The sequence below is a fragment of the Thermothelomyces thermophilus genome, chromosome 1 (genome assembly GCF_000226095.1).
Source record: "Thermothelomyces thermophilus ATCC 42464 chromosome 1, complete sequence".
Classification (NCBI taxonomy): domain Eukaryota; kingdom Fungi; phylum Ascomycota; class Sordariomycetes; order Sordariales; family Chaetomiaceae; genus Thermothelomyces; species Thermothelomyces thermophilus.
In genome coordinates, this window is record NC_016472.1 from 6,427,246 (window position 1) to 6,441,659 (window position 14,414).

The window sequence follows — 14,414 nt, forward strand, 5'->3', positions numbered from 1 at the left end:
CTCACCAGTTTTCCACCAGGATCGGCTCCCGGGATTTCTGCCTCTCTTCGGCTGGGGCCTGGTTACGCCACGAGGAGAAAACGATGGCGGTTTCACGACCCTGCGGAAGCTGAAGGGACTCGATACCCTTGAGGGCCAGCTCAATGGCCGCGTCGGTGTGTGCGGGCGGCTTCAGGTCATCGACCTGCAGCCGGAGGATGCGTTTCACACCGCACTTGGACAGTTTGTCAAACACGCTGACCAGGTCGCTGCGGCCCATGTTGGGGTTCTCGCGTGGTTCCTGTGCTTGCTCCGTAAGCCCTCCGTTCCGGGCGCGTCCCGGGGCTGTCGCTGCCGCCCTGGCCATGGTCCAGGCTGGGAATGTAGACGTAGGACAGGGTTTTCTGGAAGCCGCCCGCCGACATGCGCTCAATCAGGGTGATGATGCTGTCGGCCCGACTGTGACCCGATGCGTCGAAGTAGAGATTGATGTCTGGTTCCAACCCAACCAGCACAAAAACGGCCAGGTTAGCGCAACCGGAGCATTCTAAGCACGCTGTATTCTCTTTCGCATGTCGGCCTGGCTCTGGGGCCCTCAGGGGGAGGGGCCCAGGCTCTGCACGAGAGTACAGTGAGAAGGAATGGACAACCCACCAGAAGCATCCTTGCCGTAGATCAAATCGCGGGCTTCCATGTCGGGCCGATTGCGGATGTAGTGCAGCTCGAGAAACTCCTGGATCTTCAGGTAAGCCCCCGGCTGTTTCTTGGTAGCACCGGCTGCTGCGTTGTTTCCCGTGCCAGTCGACTTGACCATGACATTCTTTGCTCCCTTGAGATCTATAGGTTGCTTTTTCTGAGACGTCATTGGGGTCACTGGCGGTGGCGGTGGCATCCTTTTCAAGTCGCTCAGAAACCCTTCTTTGGTCCCGTCAGCTATCGACATGCGACGAGAGTTACGGCCCTCGAGCGTCTTCTTGATATTGCTCTTGCTGGATGACACAGTGCCGCCATCGACGGTTCTATCTCCTCCTCCTCCTCCTCCTCCCTCCAGTCCGGTGTTGGACCGGCCCAGTTTCACGATCCAGTGCGAGCTGTCCTTGGGGTCTTTCCACGTTGTTGGGCTGTCGGTAGGTCTCTCTGTAATTTGTGGGGTAATGGGGGCGCTGCTGGAGCTTCTGGGACTTGAAGTCCGTTGATAAAGCGACCCGTTTTGGGTCCGTGGAGAAGGCGGACGGCGTGATGATGGTGGTGGTGGCTGGTGCTTCTTGGATCCCGTCACGGTCCTTCTTCTCGCGCTTTCTCATCTCCAGAAGGCGGCGCCAGATGCGTTGCGCATATGTTATTGGGGATTCGTCATTGTTGCTGAAGGCTTTGTCGGCCTTCATGAGCGTGTCAGCTTTTTCCACCATCTTCGTGAACAGGTCGACGTAGTCGTCGCCCCGGCAGAGGCACTGTCGGGAGTCGGCCGCATAGTGGATGGGCGTGTTCCCGTCCTTGTCCTTGGCAGCCAGCATTTCGGCCGTCGCCAGGGGGACGAGCTCCTGCGCTCGTGTCAGGACTCTTTTGGCGTCGGCCTCTGTTCTGCTCCTCGGCTTGTCGTCGGGCCAGGTGAAGATGTGGTGCAGAGCGTTTTGCCCGTCGCCGTCTTGGTCGGCGAGGAGAGCTGCCAGGTGTTCTGTTGGGCAGGACTCCCTGATCTGCTGGACAAAGCCGTCATTGTCGCGCAGCTTGATGGCTACCTTCAAGATTGGCTCCTCTTTCCTCTTGTCCTTCTTCTCTTCCTCCGTCTCGGTCTTGTCCCAGGATGCGAGGTACTCTGAGAGGAAATCGCGGATCATGGGCCTTATGATCTCGTCAGGAAACTTGTCGTAGCTGTCGAGTACGTAGTTACTGACCATGATATGCAGCGCCGTTGCTCGGGTGGGCTCCGCACCTCTGCCCATTAACAGTGCCTTCTTCTTGTACGGTTCAAGGGGCTCTACATCGCTTGGCCCTTGGCTGTCGTCCCACGTGCGTAGTTTTCTTTCGAGGAGGTCCATGACGTCTTTTAACTGACGCCCCAGCTCCCACGCGAGCCATACTGCTTGGTCGCTGTCCTGGGCTTGTAAGGCGTGAAAGCCAGCACCGCCGCGGTCGTCTCGCTCCTCTTGATCTGATAAAGACATGTCAAGCTCATCCTCGTCGTCCATATCATAGACGACTTCGTCAACTCGTTCCCCGCCATATTCAGATATGTTTTTTGTTGGCGAAGCGTGCTCCTGTGGATAAGCACAGTTAAAACTGGAGAGAGAGGTGGGAAGGCGGGACGGGATAAGTGAATGCGGGAGTGTATGTACTTGACAGCCAACTCCTCCTTCATGGACCAGGCGAGTAATGGCTAATAAGTTTCAGTGCTGAACGCTTGCTGGGAAGTGGTCGCAGCTGTTCTGCTCCTATTACTGGAAAGGCGCAGGTGCAGATTGCCACCATTGACAACCTATTCCCAGGCGGAGAAACATTCCCTCAACATTCCTTGCCCGATCACCGGAAGCGAAGCGACGGGGCATCGGCCAAAAGTCTGGGTAATCTGGCGGGAAATCGAGTTGGGAGAGGAAGTGGTGGTGGGGGAGGTGTGGGAAGGGGGAAAGGTTGGGGTTCGGTAGGGGGGGGCTAAATACATACATGTACAGTACATACAGTACATCGCCCGTGCATAACATGTATGCATATGCGTGAGAGGGGCGACGGGAAAAGAAGCAAGACCGTGATAGCCACAGCCTAGTGTATGCCCAACCAACACAGTGGCTGTGGGATGTAGCGCTCTGAGGAACTTTCGGGTGTGACAATATGCTTTCCCCCCCCCCCCCCCCCGGGGCAAAAACCCTCTTCCTCCCTTTCAACTTCCCCTGTCAGATCCAGAGCTTTCTGCACCACCACTTATCTGGATGCAGCTGAACGGGAAGCGTGCGTGCTGGGAAGATAAAAGAGACCCTGCCACTTGGCTTACTGGGTTGTCGCCTGCTCCGGAGCAGCTGTCTGAGAATTCGGCCAGACCGCTTGTGCCACTTCTTCTGGGACTGCTCGTGAATAGCCGTGCGTTGGCATGACAGAAATTGTGGACGAGTCCGAGTTTTGGATGAACAGCGATGAAGAGGAAGAATAAGACGACCGCGACGACCAAGGGGCGGCTGCAAGTTCGCCCGATCCTACCTACTTCCGGCTCAATCTGGAACGGATTGGACAAGAAGGAGGTAAGCACGCGTAAATCCGGTCCCTGGCCGGCGGCCCTACCAAGTCCCGAGGGCAACGAGGCTGACGAAAATGGGGCATCCCGTATCACTTCTCCGCGCCCCTCTCCCCAGACTTCCGAACCAGCAACACCTCCGGGAAGAAGCAGCGCGACGTGGTGACGGGATACAGCTCCGGATCCAGGAGACGGCCGGCTTTCTTTGTCGGCTGCGAGGCCAAGGCTATCGTTCACGGCACTCTCAGCCGGGTGTCGGGCACTCGGTCGACGCTGCTCGTCTACGGCTTCTGCTTCTTGTCGTACCCTCGGTGCGGATCAAGAGGGCGCGTATTCACTTTGAGTTTCGGAGCAAGACGGGCGTCGCCGGGGCAGGGCCCCTGGTCCATGAGATAGCCCCCTTCGCCACGCACACAATGATGCAGACGACTGCTTTGGTGACCCGCGCGGGGGAGTTCTTGGGAGGGCTGTCGGGTTGGCGGCGGCGGCATCATTGGTCAGGCGGGCGGCAAGTTCGCGAAGACGATTGAGCAGACCGAGACGTACGCGGCCGAGGTGACGGGCAATCGGCCGCCGGACGAGTGGGGGAACCACTTTGAGGCGTCGTGGTCGCTCAAGGAGAATTCGTCGCAGCCGAGCGGGATCCGCTTCCTGCTCGACCACGCCGCCGTCGTCCGCCTCCTAATCGAGAGCGGTGCCGATGCCCGTGTCGAGTGCGGGCTCTATGACGGAGACAGAGACGCTATTGAGTCTCTCAGCCCGCTGACCCTAGCCCGCCGCAGCAGCTCTGCCTACGAGGTAGTCAGCGCCCTGGAGGTGCTCCTCCAGGACCTCCGCCTGGATAAAGATGATGCCGGCAAGCCTGTTTGTCGATATACGGTTGCTAGCGCTAGATGTGACGTCTGCATGGCTGTAAGTGTCCGCACCCTCCATGGTTCTTCTTCCCATTCGTTCGTCCTTGATCTTCTTTGCTTTTTGTTTCCTCATTTTCTGCTTTCACGGCACTGACGCACACACAAACACCTGCTCACCATCCTCTCCTGCCCAGGACATCCTCGGCTACTGCTAGAAATGCACCTCCTGCCCCGACTTCGACGTCTGTAGCAAGTGCTACCCCACCATAAAGAAATACCACCACGGCGGTATCTCGGACGAGGACTCGCCATACGAGTTCCGTCGCGCTCCCAGGGACGCCAACGGCGAAGGAAAACGGTATTTCGAGTGGCGATGCTTCAAGGGTGAAACTTGGGCCTGAAGTCATAGCTCGGCTATCCTCTGACTCCCCAAGATACACATCGTATCTGGAGTGTTGCATTCTTCTCTTTTTGGCCAAACCTTTAGGCTGGAAAATGCCCATCTTCGCGTCATCCACGGTGACTCACCTTCCTGAGGTTGCGGTGGTCAAAATCTTATGAAAAAACTTGATTACACAAGAGGAAGCTGCTTCTGTGCCATTGTGGCCTAATTAATACCGAGTACTTTCTGAGAACTCTATGAAACTCTCTTCGTCACAAATTAACTGGAAGGAGGAACCGGCCGGCTGGTTTAAGTGCAGTTGGACAAAATGGAATGGTCACCTGCAGCAGGGCTCTTTTGGAAGACTGATTTCAAACATCAGAAACAGAATCTACCACTGACCACACAGGGACGCATTATCTTTGTCCGGTGATAACATGTCACACACAGGAGTCTATTCCTAAGAAGACCTTTATTTACTTCGCACGCTCATCATCACAAGCCATATCACATGACAGACAGATGCGGAGCCTCAGCGGCGTAGCGCTAAAACGGGGACAAGGAATAAGAAGAAACCTAGCCCTTTCCTTACGGGAGCAGCCTCTTCGGCGTCCGGGGGTAGAAAGCCGCGAGATGGACGCTGGGCAGGTTCAGGTACCACGCCACCACGCGGTCCAGGCCGATACCTCCGCCGCCGTGGGCAGGCACGCCCGCCTGCCTGAAGATGTCGACGTACTCCTTGATACCGGGGCTGGCCGGGTCGATGCCCTTGGTGCGGATGCGCGCCTCCAGCTCGACGGGGTCGTTGATACGCTGCCCGCCCGAGCAGATCTCCTGGCCGCGCATGAACAGGTCGTACGCGTTGGTCACCTTGCGGTTGGTCGGGTCCTCCTTGGCGTAGAAGGGCCGGGCGCCCTCGGGGAACTTGTCGAGCACGTAGAAGTCGGTGTTGTATTTCTTGCGAATGATGGCGCCGAGCGCCTTCTCCTGCGGCGTGCTCATGTCCTCGTCGTCGCTGACGTTGCGGAACTCCTCAGGGCCCTCCTCGCGGAGCAGCTTCTGCCCTTCGGCGAAGGTCAGCCGGACCTCCTTGCCCGGCTCCGGGAGGAGGAATTCCTCGGCCGGGTATACGGAGCGGACGAGCGCGATCTCGTCGCGGCAGCGCTCCTTGATCTCGCGGAACATGTACAGCAGGACACCTTCAAGCATGTACTATGCGTTTTGTTTCAGTGGGCCCGCCGAAAAAAAAATGGTGAAGGGGAAAGGTCTCTATCATACCACAACCTCGTGATAATCCTTCTTGATTTCCATCTCCATATCAAGACCAGTGAACTCGGTCATGTGCCTCGGCGTGTTGGAGTTCTCGGCTCTGAAAACAGGGCCAATGCTGAACACCCGCTTTCGCCCGCCCGCGATCTCAATCTGCTTGTAGAACTGTGGAGATTGCGCTTGGGGCGAATCAGCACAAGTCCAGAGAGTGTAAGAACGCAAATCACGTACCCAAGTAGGCGTCCTTTTCGAAGTAGGGCAAGCGGAACACATTGGCGCCGCCCTCGGACGCGGCGCCAATGAGGCACGGGGGCTCAAACTCCTTGAAGCCGTGAGATCTGAGGTAGGAACGGTATAGCTCCTTCATCTCCGCGCGAATGTCGGCAATGGCCTGCTGCACGGCCGATCGCTTATGCATGACAATGTTGTCAAGATGGGTAAGCATGGTGGCAGCCGGGATGCCCGGGCCCTCGCCGGCGATGCTGAGCTTCTCAACCTCCTGCTCGACGGGCGGCTCCTCGTCACTGAAGTTGGCGATCGGTCGGTTCGCCGCGGCAAGCGTCATGCCCAGAACGTTCGGCGCGGCGGCGTGGACGAAGCACTTGGTGATGTGCAGCTCGTAGTTGGAGACGCGGCAGCTCTTGACGGGCTCGAGGGGCTTCTGGACCTTGGCCTCGACGACGACGAAGCTCTCCGGGTTGATAGCGCCCACCCACTTGACCATCTGCCGACTGACGGGAGTGCCCTCCGGGTTGGCCGCCACGACACCCTGGATCGACCAGTTACCCTCCTCGCGCAACTCAACAAAGGCCATCTTGGCGCCCTGCATGCGTGCATTCTGGAGCCAAGCGCGCAGCTCGACCGTCTTGCCCACATGCTCCTCGCCGAGGGTCTTCAGGTTGATCTCGATCACGTCAGGGGAGAGCTTTGTCTCGTGAGTCTCCTGGCCGTAGTTGTCTTTGGCGAGATCTTCAGCCTGGGCCGCCGAACTGGACGCTGCAGCCGCAGCAGCCCGTTCGGCGGCGCGGCGAGCCTTCTCTGCCTCCTTCTTGGCCTTGGCTTCTGCCTTCTTGGCAGCCTTCTTGGAGATGCCGCCTTCCTCACCAACCCCGGCAGCAGGAGCCGCAGCTGGAGTCTCCGCCGGAGGGGGGGTCGCGTTCGCTGCAGGGTCAGCCATTTTTGGGTCGATTGGGGTTTTGAAGGTGCTCGTGGTCTCTCGGACGCGGAATCGGTGGGGAGCGGTAGGGTTCACCAAGAAAGCCGTGTAGTCTTGCACCTCGAACGTTCGTGCGAGTCGAGTTTGACGAGTCACCGAAGATCTCGGCCTGGAACGATACCAGGTTGAGGGGCACGCATCTTTTTGGCGGGGCATCGAGGGGCAGTTTCTCTCGCGTGGTATCAAGCCGAGCAGCGAGAGGAACCCTAACCCTGGGCGCACAAGCGTATGCCTCTGAACACACGCATGTTCAGGCGAATACAATTAAATTGAGCATGTTTCTGGTGTTAATTGACATGCAATGGACATCATTGAAAGCAGCCAAGGTCTGCACTGAGTCAGTTTTTTCAAGAGAGCCAGGTGAAGATATCGCTACCTGCAGCACTTATTTTGTATCCGTACTGCGAGTAGTTTTGAACTAAGCGATAGGGATCTATCGAGGTGCACCACGCGATAACGATATCCTTCTAAGCGATCATGGCGTTGCTCACGAGTCGCGACCCAGCAATCCAGTTTCCCGAAATGGGCCAGAACTTAGATGAACAAAAGTGCATGATCCATCAAAGAGCCTTCGAAGGTATCGCTCATGATGGGGTCGAAGCGCGATCACGATGCCGTCGCTGCTGACGATAGCGAGCCATCGCAGTCGTCGAGCAAGAGGCGACGCGAGCAGCAGAGCTTGAGGCCGAAACAAGTAGAAGGCAAACCCGATCCTACTTACGGTCAGCGTGCAGCATTCCCGGGGCTCGACGACGATGATTCTGCGCAAATATCCGATGACGACTTGGAATTCGAGGAGAACAGCGACGCATTAGCCTATTTGAGAGCTGTCCGGTAAGTCTTACTTCCCCGTGTTGCAACTGCACCCGTCATCAATCCAACATCTGCTAAAACAACAACCATTCTGCCCGCTTCTCAGCAGACTGATGATGAAACAAAAGCGCAGAAATAGACGGGTAAGCTAATGGTAAGTATCTCGCAGACAAGAAGCCAGCGGCGTTCCCCACGTCCTAGTGGCCCCCAAAGTCGGGCCACAGCTTCCTCCCCACCTCCAAGGCGACGACGAGGTCGACCGCAGCATCTACGCCAACGGCGTCGGCGACTCGCGAGGCTACTACCACGACGGCGCCTACACAGCGGCCCCGGATCCCGACCCTTCCGTTGACTCCTCGGACGAAGAAGGCGAGGTCCTCTCCGCCACCGAAGCCGACCGCGTCGCCGCCCGGAAAGCTGCCCTCCGCAAGGCCTACTTTGCCTCCCTCACGCGCCAGTTCCTCGCCCTCCGCGCGCTCCTGCACCGGACCCCGCCGCCCGCCCTCGTCGCCGCCCTCCCGCGCGACCACGGCACCGAGGTTGGCTCCTTCGGCGCCAACTCGTGGACCTTCCGCGTCTGGACCAGGCGCATCCGGCACACGGACCCCCTGCCGGTGCAGATCGCCGCGCTGAACCGGCAGAGCGTGCTGAAGCTGCTGCGCGTCATCCTGGGCGGCAAGTTCATCCGGCGCGGGTACGAGCTGCGCGAGCGGACCAGCAGGTGGATCTGGGCGCTGCTGGCGCGGCTGCCCGACCGCGGCGAGCTGGACTATGCCGAGGTCGGGTGGGTGCGCGAGCTGGGCAAGAGGGCCGTGCTGATGATGATGAGCATCGCACAGATGGAGGCGCTGAAGGAGGAGGTGGACGGGGACCTAGAAGGGACCATTGAGGGGGATGAGGACGATGATGACGATGGCGACAAGGACGACGACAACGGCGGGGAGGGATTCATCGGGGATATGGTGGTTGATGAGGATGGCGAGAGCGGTCTCGCCGGTCCTCTGCCGACCGAGTCCAAGGCACGCGCCAACGTCGCGACTAATAAGGTCGAAGAAAACAAAGATGGAGAGGTGGAAATGAACATAGACGACGGGGAAGTCACCGATGACGACCAGCCAACAACTGCTGGCAACGAGGACCTTGAGGCCGACATCGCTGCAGCCAAGGCCCGACTGTTGGCGCGCCTTGAGGAGGGGAGTCCTGAAGTACAACAGGACGAAGAGCTGCCAACCCCTGCAGATGCAGACGCAGGTCAGCACCAACGGGGCGGGGACGGTGAGAATAAGGCCGCCGTATCTGAAGGGACCGATCCGCAAGTTAACCTGCGGGCGACCCTGAACATGATACTCACGGTGGCTGGTGAGTTTTACGGGCAGAGGGACCTGCTCGAGTTCCGGGACCCATTCCCTGCAGTGTAAGTCAGGAACCACATTTGTAACTCTTTGTCTTTACATCAATATCGCATGTCAGCTGCGGACCACGACCGCATGTACGACCTTTTTTTCTCAAAGGTGATTTATCGTTCATCTAACGTTCAATTCACTTGCCCACGCTATTAGTTTGTAAGCGTACTCGAACAGTAATTAAAATTGAAAGTGCCCTTGCCTTTGCCGTCTTCATACAAGTTAGTTTCGCGAGACAACAACAGAAACGCAATGCTAGAATCCCACCAAACAGCCGCCTCGTAACTATGGTATAATGCAACTTCTTCCCTCCGCCCAATGAGTCGTCCCAACCAAACCAAACAGTAAAACGCCATGTAACGCTGCAAAATGCAACGAGTCCAGATGGGGCCACCGCCAACCAATTCCGTCAGTCGTACCGTACCGCCCAGCCCGGTAATGATCCAGTGAATTTCCCTTCCTCCCTTCCTCCATCTCCATTCTCAGATCCCCAGCCAACCCGTAGTCCAAGAAGGCCGCCTCCTCAAAGTCATTACCGTCCTGGCCCCCTTGCGGCACCGACACCATGACGTTCTCCTGCCCGACATCTCCCGGGCGCTTCCTGCCCGCCAGCTTCTGCTTCGACCGCCTCGGCACGGCCAGCACCCGCGCATTCTCCCACAGCCCCGCCGGCGGCACCAGGCTCCGTGGCGAGATCTCCTCTTCGAGGAGCCACGATTCTTGGCTGTCGCAGCTGAGGCGAGTGGGGCCGCGGTAGGGGAGAGTTGCAGCCTGCGCATCGTCGGCGGCTTCTTCCTCGTCCGAGGTGAAGAAGCGTTTGCGACTTGGTAGTGCGGCGGCGGCCGTGGTGGTGGCAGTCGAGATGTTGAGAGACCTGAAGCCAGCTGTCGTCTGTGACGAGGCTGTGCTGGCGACCGTGTCTTGGCTGCTGGTTAGGCCGGGGACGGAGTCGAGGTCGTTGTCATCGGCAGCAGTTGCGGCGCCGTGATTGTTGCTGTAATAGGCGGGTTGGTAGGCGAGGCCGCCCACTTTGTTGAGGCCGCAAAAAGGCTCGAGTTCGCGTATTGTCGAGGTGAACGTCGTGCTGGGGGTAGTTGTCGTTGAGCGGGAGTTGGCGGAGCCGCTGGTGCTATCTTCGGCCCATAGCGTGAAGGCGCTGTAGGCACCGCCTGTCTTGTAGCCCTCGGGAATGGCTTTGCGGACGCGCATACCGACGTTCAGGAGGTCCGTTTGAATTTGCGGCGGGAGAGTAGGACCACCGAGGGCCCCGTGGCTCACTGGTTTCGAAGCTGCATCGGCAGAGGCGGCCGAGGAAACGGTCCTTGGGAAGAAGGACGTTATGGAACGCTGCGAGGGATCGCTGGCTGCGCCGGCAAATTGCCGCTTTGTGCGAGGACCCGTCATGTTTGGAGTTGCTGGGGTTGTGGGCTCGAAGCTCAGTAGCTTTCTTTCGTATTGGGGAGTGCCCTGGGATCGTAGGGATGCAGAGGTTGTGGATGGGCTAGCTGCGATTGCAGGCTGACGGAAGGAAGCAAAGAGAGGCTGGGGCGAGCTGCACTGAAAGGGAACTGACCAATTTGGGAATTGGGCGCGTTGGGGTCGAGGTGAATTAAGGCGCGAACGACCGTGTTTTGACGCGTTAATTGGATTTCCGTGCAGATGATTGGTTGGTTGTTCAAGAAGCAGGGGGCTGGGGAAAGGCTACACTATACGAGTAGTATAGTATTGCGTGGAGGTACCCGGCAGATCTTGACACCGCAAGGAGCGGAACATGGCCAACTCTCTCAATGCGCAGTTGAAATTCGATTTTGAGCACTACACACCGCCCCAGTACATACATAAGGATTCTTGTTTTCTGAGGGCTATATTCGTAACAACTCCCACATACTGTTACAGTGTGTTGCAATTCTGTTGGCCGAGATTCTGCTGAAACCAACACCGCTGCCCCTTGTCTTAGAGTTTGTACCTGCTTGAGATTGTGCAAACACATACGGATTACGAAAGTGCGGAATTCGACTAGTGCGAGCTTTCGAGACCTCAGACCCCAAACGTGGCCGCTTCCTTGCATGAAACGGACATTCTGGCACAGCTACGGAGTAGTTGGCCCAGAGTTAGCCTGGTCTGTCGCAAAACATTCCCAAAATAAACTCTCCGCCGTCCAACTCTCCACACAAGCGGAGCAAGCTGGGTGCTACGAAACATCAGAACAAGGACGCACTGCTCGTCAAAATCATTTTCCTCCCTCATGAGAGAGGCTTCACACAACGGTCAGCCAGCTCGTCCGGGATCGCTGAGCATCTCTGGGAAAGGGAGAAGCGGTCCAGCTGTGCCGCAAAGTCACTATCATGTCAATCTGACGCTTCGAGAGTGGTCATGGAATCTCGTCAATTTGTCGTCGCGAAGCAACAACGATCCCCCAATTTTGTTTCTGCAAACTGCACCGAGCCTCTCGGCAGCCCTCAGCGATCCACGTCCTCGCGTTTAGAAGAGCCTTGCCACCCGCCCGTGGCACGACAGTCTAAACACTTGTGAAAATGCTTCTGCCAGCGATCCTCCCATGCAGTATCACCTGCCTATACAGCAAGAAGACAAGACGAACGATCGGAAAACGCAGATCGAGAGAAAGTCGAAGAAGTCGATGATGCAAGATATCCGGACCCCAAACGCCCTCCCAGGTTGTTGTGCGGGGTGAATGTTGGCGAATCCATCTTCTATCCGCAAATGAGATTGATTTGACGACCGAGAGTAATGTGTTCTAGACGCCCAACTCGAACCAGCCTTGCAGATACCGAGGTGATCCCATTACCATGTCATGATGCCCAAAGAAAGAAAACAGCCGCGTGCGAACCGCTTACTTCCTCCGGAACGAGCAGCCCTCGGTGAGCCTGGCCTTCCCGCCGGTCGGCTGGCAGAGGACAGTCGTGCAGCCCTGGCAGATGACGACGGTCTGGGCGTGTGAGAAGACGGTGGTGATGGTGAAGCAACCCGGGCACTTGACGTCCATGAAGAAGGAGCGAGGAGAAGGCACAAGGGTCTGTGAAATGGAATTGTCAACATTGCCGGCACAAGGGCATTGCTCTTAACGGGTTTGTCGCGTACCTTGAGCTTGTGCTTGCGGGCCTCGGCGGCCGGGCTGGGGTTCAGGAGGTCAACGGCGAGAACCTTCACAAAATCATCCGTCAGCACGACGCCTCGCTCATGATCGCATTTTTCGTTTGCCCATCGATGCCCCTCTTTCCTCTGCAAAACAATCCGTATCGATCCCAAAACTCAGGCTGTTTGTTGATGGATTCCGATATCCGGCTCCAAGTTCGGCCTTCCAACACTGCATGGTGTAGATGCAGAGCTCGTAGTATCGCGGGGGGGGGGACATCGAACGCGCAGTATCGTGGAAATTCAGCAGAGGACCGGCTCCTTACTTACCATCTTGACTAACTATTTCCGAATGTCGAAAAGACGAGCGGTAGCTTGATTGATGAAATCTGGATGGAGTTGGCGGCAGACTCTGGCTCGTTGATGGTTGCGGAGGGGATTTTCAGGCGGACCCAGCGGGAACGAAGTTCGAGAGGCAAAATTTGGGTCTGTGAGGAGCAAAAGGCAAAATTGGCTACCTTCGAAAGCGGCCTGTTAGGGCTTGCTCGCGTGACCAATGAGATGTGGCTCTACCCCTGCCCTGCCGAGCCAAAGTGGAGTAACCTCTCGGGCAGTGAGCGATTGACTCAAGGTGGGGTTGATCAAGCATGCAAGAATGGGGTAAGTTATCTGCGGCTGGGTAGCGGAGCCATCGTGCCTTACGTACGCCGTACTCACCTTGCAGACGGCGCGAGAGTGTTTTCTGACGACATCTTCAGGCAGCAGGATCCGATAACCTTTGAGCCTGAGCGCCGTTAGGATCCGGAATTGAGAGGCGACCTCAACCCACTTAAGTGCACTTCGACAAACGAGAAGATCCACAAGCCCGGTCCCAGCATAATAACATATTCCTCGAGAGGGGCCCCTCACCATGGCAGCACCCGTAGACCAACGGATCGCCGTTCCCATTGATGACCCCAACGCCGACACTGAATGGTCAGACCGGGCCCGTTCGCGTCTCAGTTGGCTCTCCGATATTGACGCGATCACTCACACAGGAATGACATTCTCCGCAAACACGGCATAATCCCGGAGAAGCCGCCCTCCCCTACCCCGCTCATCGAGGAGGCCATTCTGGAAGCGCGCCGGCTGGCGCACAAGAACCGCCTCGAAGGCAAGGACCTTTCCGACCTCTCGGATCTCGAAGACGAAGAAGACGAGGCCTTTCTCGAGCAATACCGCCAGAAGCGCATCCGGGAGCTCTCGGAGCTCCGGCAAAAGTCGGTCCACGGCTCCGTCTACCCCATCTCCAAGCCCGACTACGCGCGCGAGGTGACCGAGGCGTCGCAGAACGGGCCCGTGCTCGTCAACCTCACTTCGTCGCAGGGCAGCAACGTCGAGTCGCGCGTGCTCTCGGGTCTCTGGCGCCAGGCGGCGCGCGAGTACGGAGACGTCAAGTTCTGCGAGATGCCCGCCGACAAGGCCATCGAGGGCTATCCGGAGCGAAACTGCCCGACAATCCTGGTCTACAACAAAGGTGACATCGTCAAGCAAATCGTCACCCTGGCGACGGTGGGCGGGGTGCGCATGAGCATGCTCGATCTGGACAAGATTCTCGTCGAAGTGGGCGCGGTCAAGGAAGATGACTTGCGAGTGGTCAAGCGGAGGAGGGCAGCGGAGGATGCCGAAGAGGAAAACGCCGCGGGTGGCAGCAGGGGTATCAGGACTAGTAGTAGGGTTGCGGCGAAACGAAATGACGACGATGACGACGACGATGATTGGGACTGAGCAGCCGGCCCGTTGGGACTGGGTGACTCACTCGGCGCGAGCTTACCCCGTAAGATCGCGGGCTCGTTCCAGAGAGCGCAGGGCTAGCCCGGCGCAGTCCAGCCGAAGCGGAGAGGCGGTCTCAACTGTATCAACTGTGTCCATGTGCTCGTTTGACTAGTGGGTTTCTTCCTTCCCGAGTGAGTTACCCTGCTGGGAAGACGTGCGGCAAAGCGATTGGCACTACGAGCTTGTCCAAATTGTCAGGCCGCTCTTCCTGTTGTCAAAAGGGGGGGCGTGTTCGACAAGTTCGCCCCGATACAGCCACGACGGCTTCGCTGAACTGGGATTTAGTCCATCTCCATCCCTGCCACCGTGGCGCTTCGCATGGTATGGTCCGGCCATACTCGGCTCACAAGGATAGCTAGCGAAAGCT

The 14,414-nt window shown here is 57.7% G+C and overlaps 7 protein-coding genes across 7 annotated transcripts; 3 read left to right on the forward strand and 4 right to left on the reverse strand.

Annotated features, from left to right (window-relative positions):
* Window position 1: 1 nt before the first annotated feature.
* MYCTH_2107379 (uncharacterized protein) lies at window positions 2-2,168 on the reverse strand (the record flags this gene model as incomplete). The annotated part of the gene is made up of 3 exons (XM_003659863.1): window positions 2-354; window positions 634-1,100; window positions 1,162-2,168. 3 exons carry the CDS (start codon window positions 2,166-2,168, stop codon window positions 2-4), a joined length of 1,827 nt encoding a protein of 608 aa, XP_003659911.1.
* A 936-nt stretch (window positions 2,169-3,104) lies between these two features.
* MYCTH_2123570 (uncharacterized protein) lies at window positions 3,105-4,457 on the forward strand (the record flags this gene model as incomplete). The annotated part of the gene is made up of 4 exons (XM_003659864.1): window positions 3,105-3,291; window positions 3,321-3,513; window positions 3,658-4,066; window positions 4,272-4,457. The coding sequence occupies 4 exons, from the start codon at window positions 3,105-3,107 to the stop codon at window positions 4,455-4,457; spliced, it is 975 nt and encodes a 324-aa protein (XP_003659912.1).
* A 396-nt stretch (window positions 4,458-4,853) lies between these two features.
* Window positions 4,854-7,058, reverse strand: MYCTH_2297473 (uncharacterized protein). Its single transcript, XM_003659865.1, has 3 exons — window positions 5,939-7,058; window positions 5,717-5,886; window positions 4,854-5,650 (listed from the first exon to the last, which is right to left on the reverse strand). The coding sequence occupies exons 1-3, from the start codon at window positions 6,882-6,884 to the stop codon at window positions 5,027-5,029; spliced, it is 1,740 nt and encodes a 579-aa protein (XP_003659913.1). The 5' UTR covers window positions 6,885-7,058; the 3' UTR covers window positions 4,854-5,026.
* A 398-nt stretch (window positions 7,059-7,456) lies between these two features.
* MYCTH_2297476 (uncharacterized protein) lies at window positions 7,457-9,289 on the forward strand. Its single transcript, XM_003659866.1, has 2 exons — window positions 7,457-7,757; window positions 7,906-9,289. The coding sequence occupies exons 1-2, from the start codon at window positions 7,513-7,515 to the stop codon at window positions 9,152-9,154; spliced, it is 1,494 nt and encodes a 497-aa protein (XP_003659914.1). The 5' UTR covers window positions 7,457-7,512; the 3' UTR covers window positions 9,155-9,289.
* On the reverse strand, window positions 9,290-10,832 carry MYCTH_2297477 (uncharacterized protein). Its single transcript, XM_003659867.1, has one exon. It carries the CDS (start codon window positions 10,541-10,543, stop codon window positions 9,425-9,427), a length of 1,119 nt encoding a protein of 372 aa, XP_003659915.1. The 5' UTR covers window positions 10,544-10,832; the 3' UTR covers window positions 9,290-9,424.
* A 675-nt stretch (window positions 10,833-11,507) lies between these two features.
* MYCTH_2313891 (uncharacterized protein) lies at window positions 11,508-12,678 on the reverse strand. The gene is made up of 3 exons (XM_003659868.1): window positions 12,563-12,678; window positions 12,239-12,301; window positions 11,508-12,173 (listed from the first exon to the last, which is right to left on the reverse strand). Exons 1-3 carry the CDS (start codon window positions 12,563-12,565, stop codon window positions 11,991-11,993), a joined length of 249 nt encoding a protein of 82 aa, XP_003659916.1. The 5' UTR covers window positions 12,566-12,678; the 3' UTR covers window positions 11,508-11,990.
* A 244-nt stretch (window positions 12,679-12,922) lies between these two features.
* Window positions 12,923-14,110, forward strand: MYCTH_2297479 (uncharacterized protein). The gene is made up of 2 exons (XM_003659869.1): window positions 12,923-13,207; window positions 13,270-14,110. The coding sequence occupies exons 1-2, from the start codon at window positions 13,143-13,145 to the stop codon at window positions 13,997-13,999; spliced, it is 795 nt and encodes a 264-aa protein (XP_003659917.1). The 5' UTR covers window positions 12,923-13,142; the 3' UTR covers window positions 14,000-14,110.
* The last annotated feature ends 304 nt before the right edge of the window (window positions 14,111-14,414 follow it).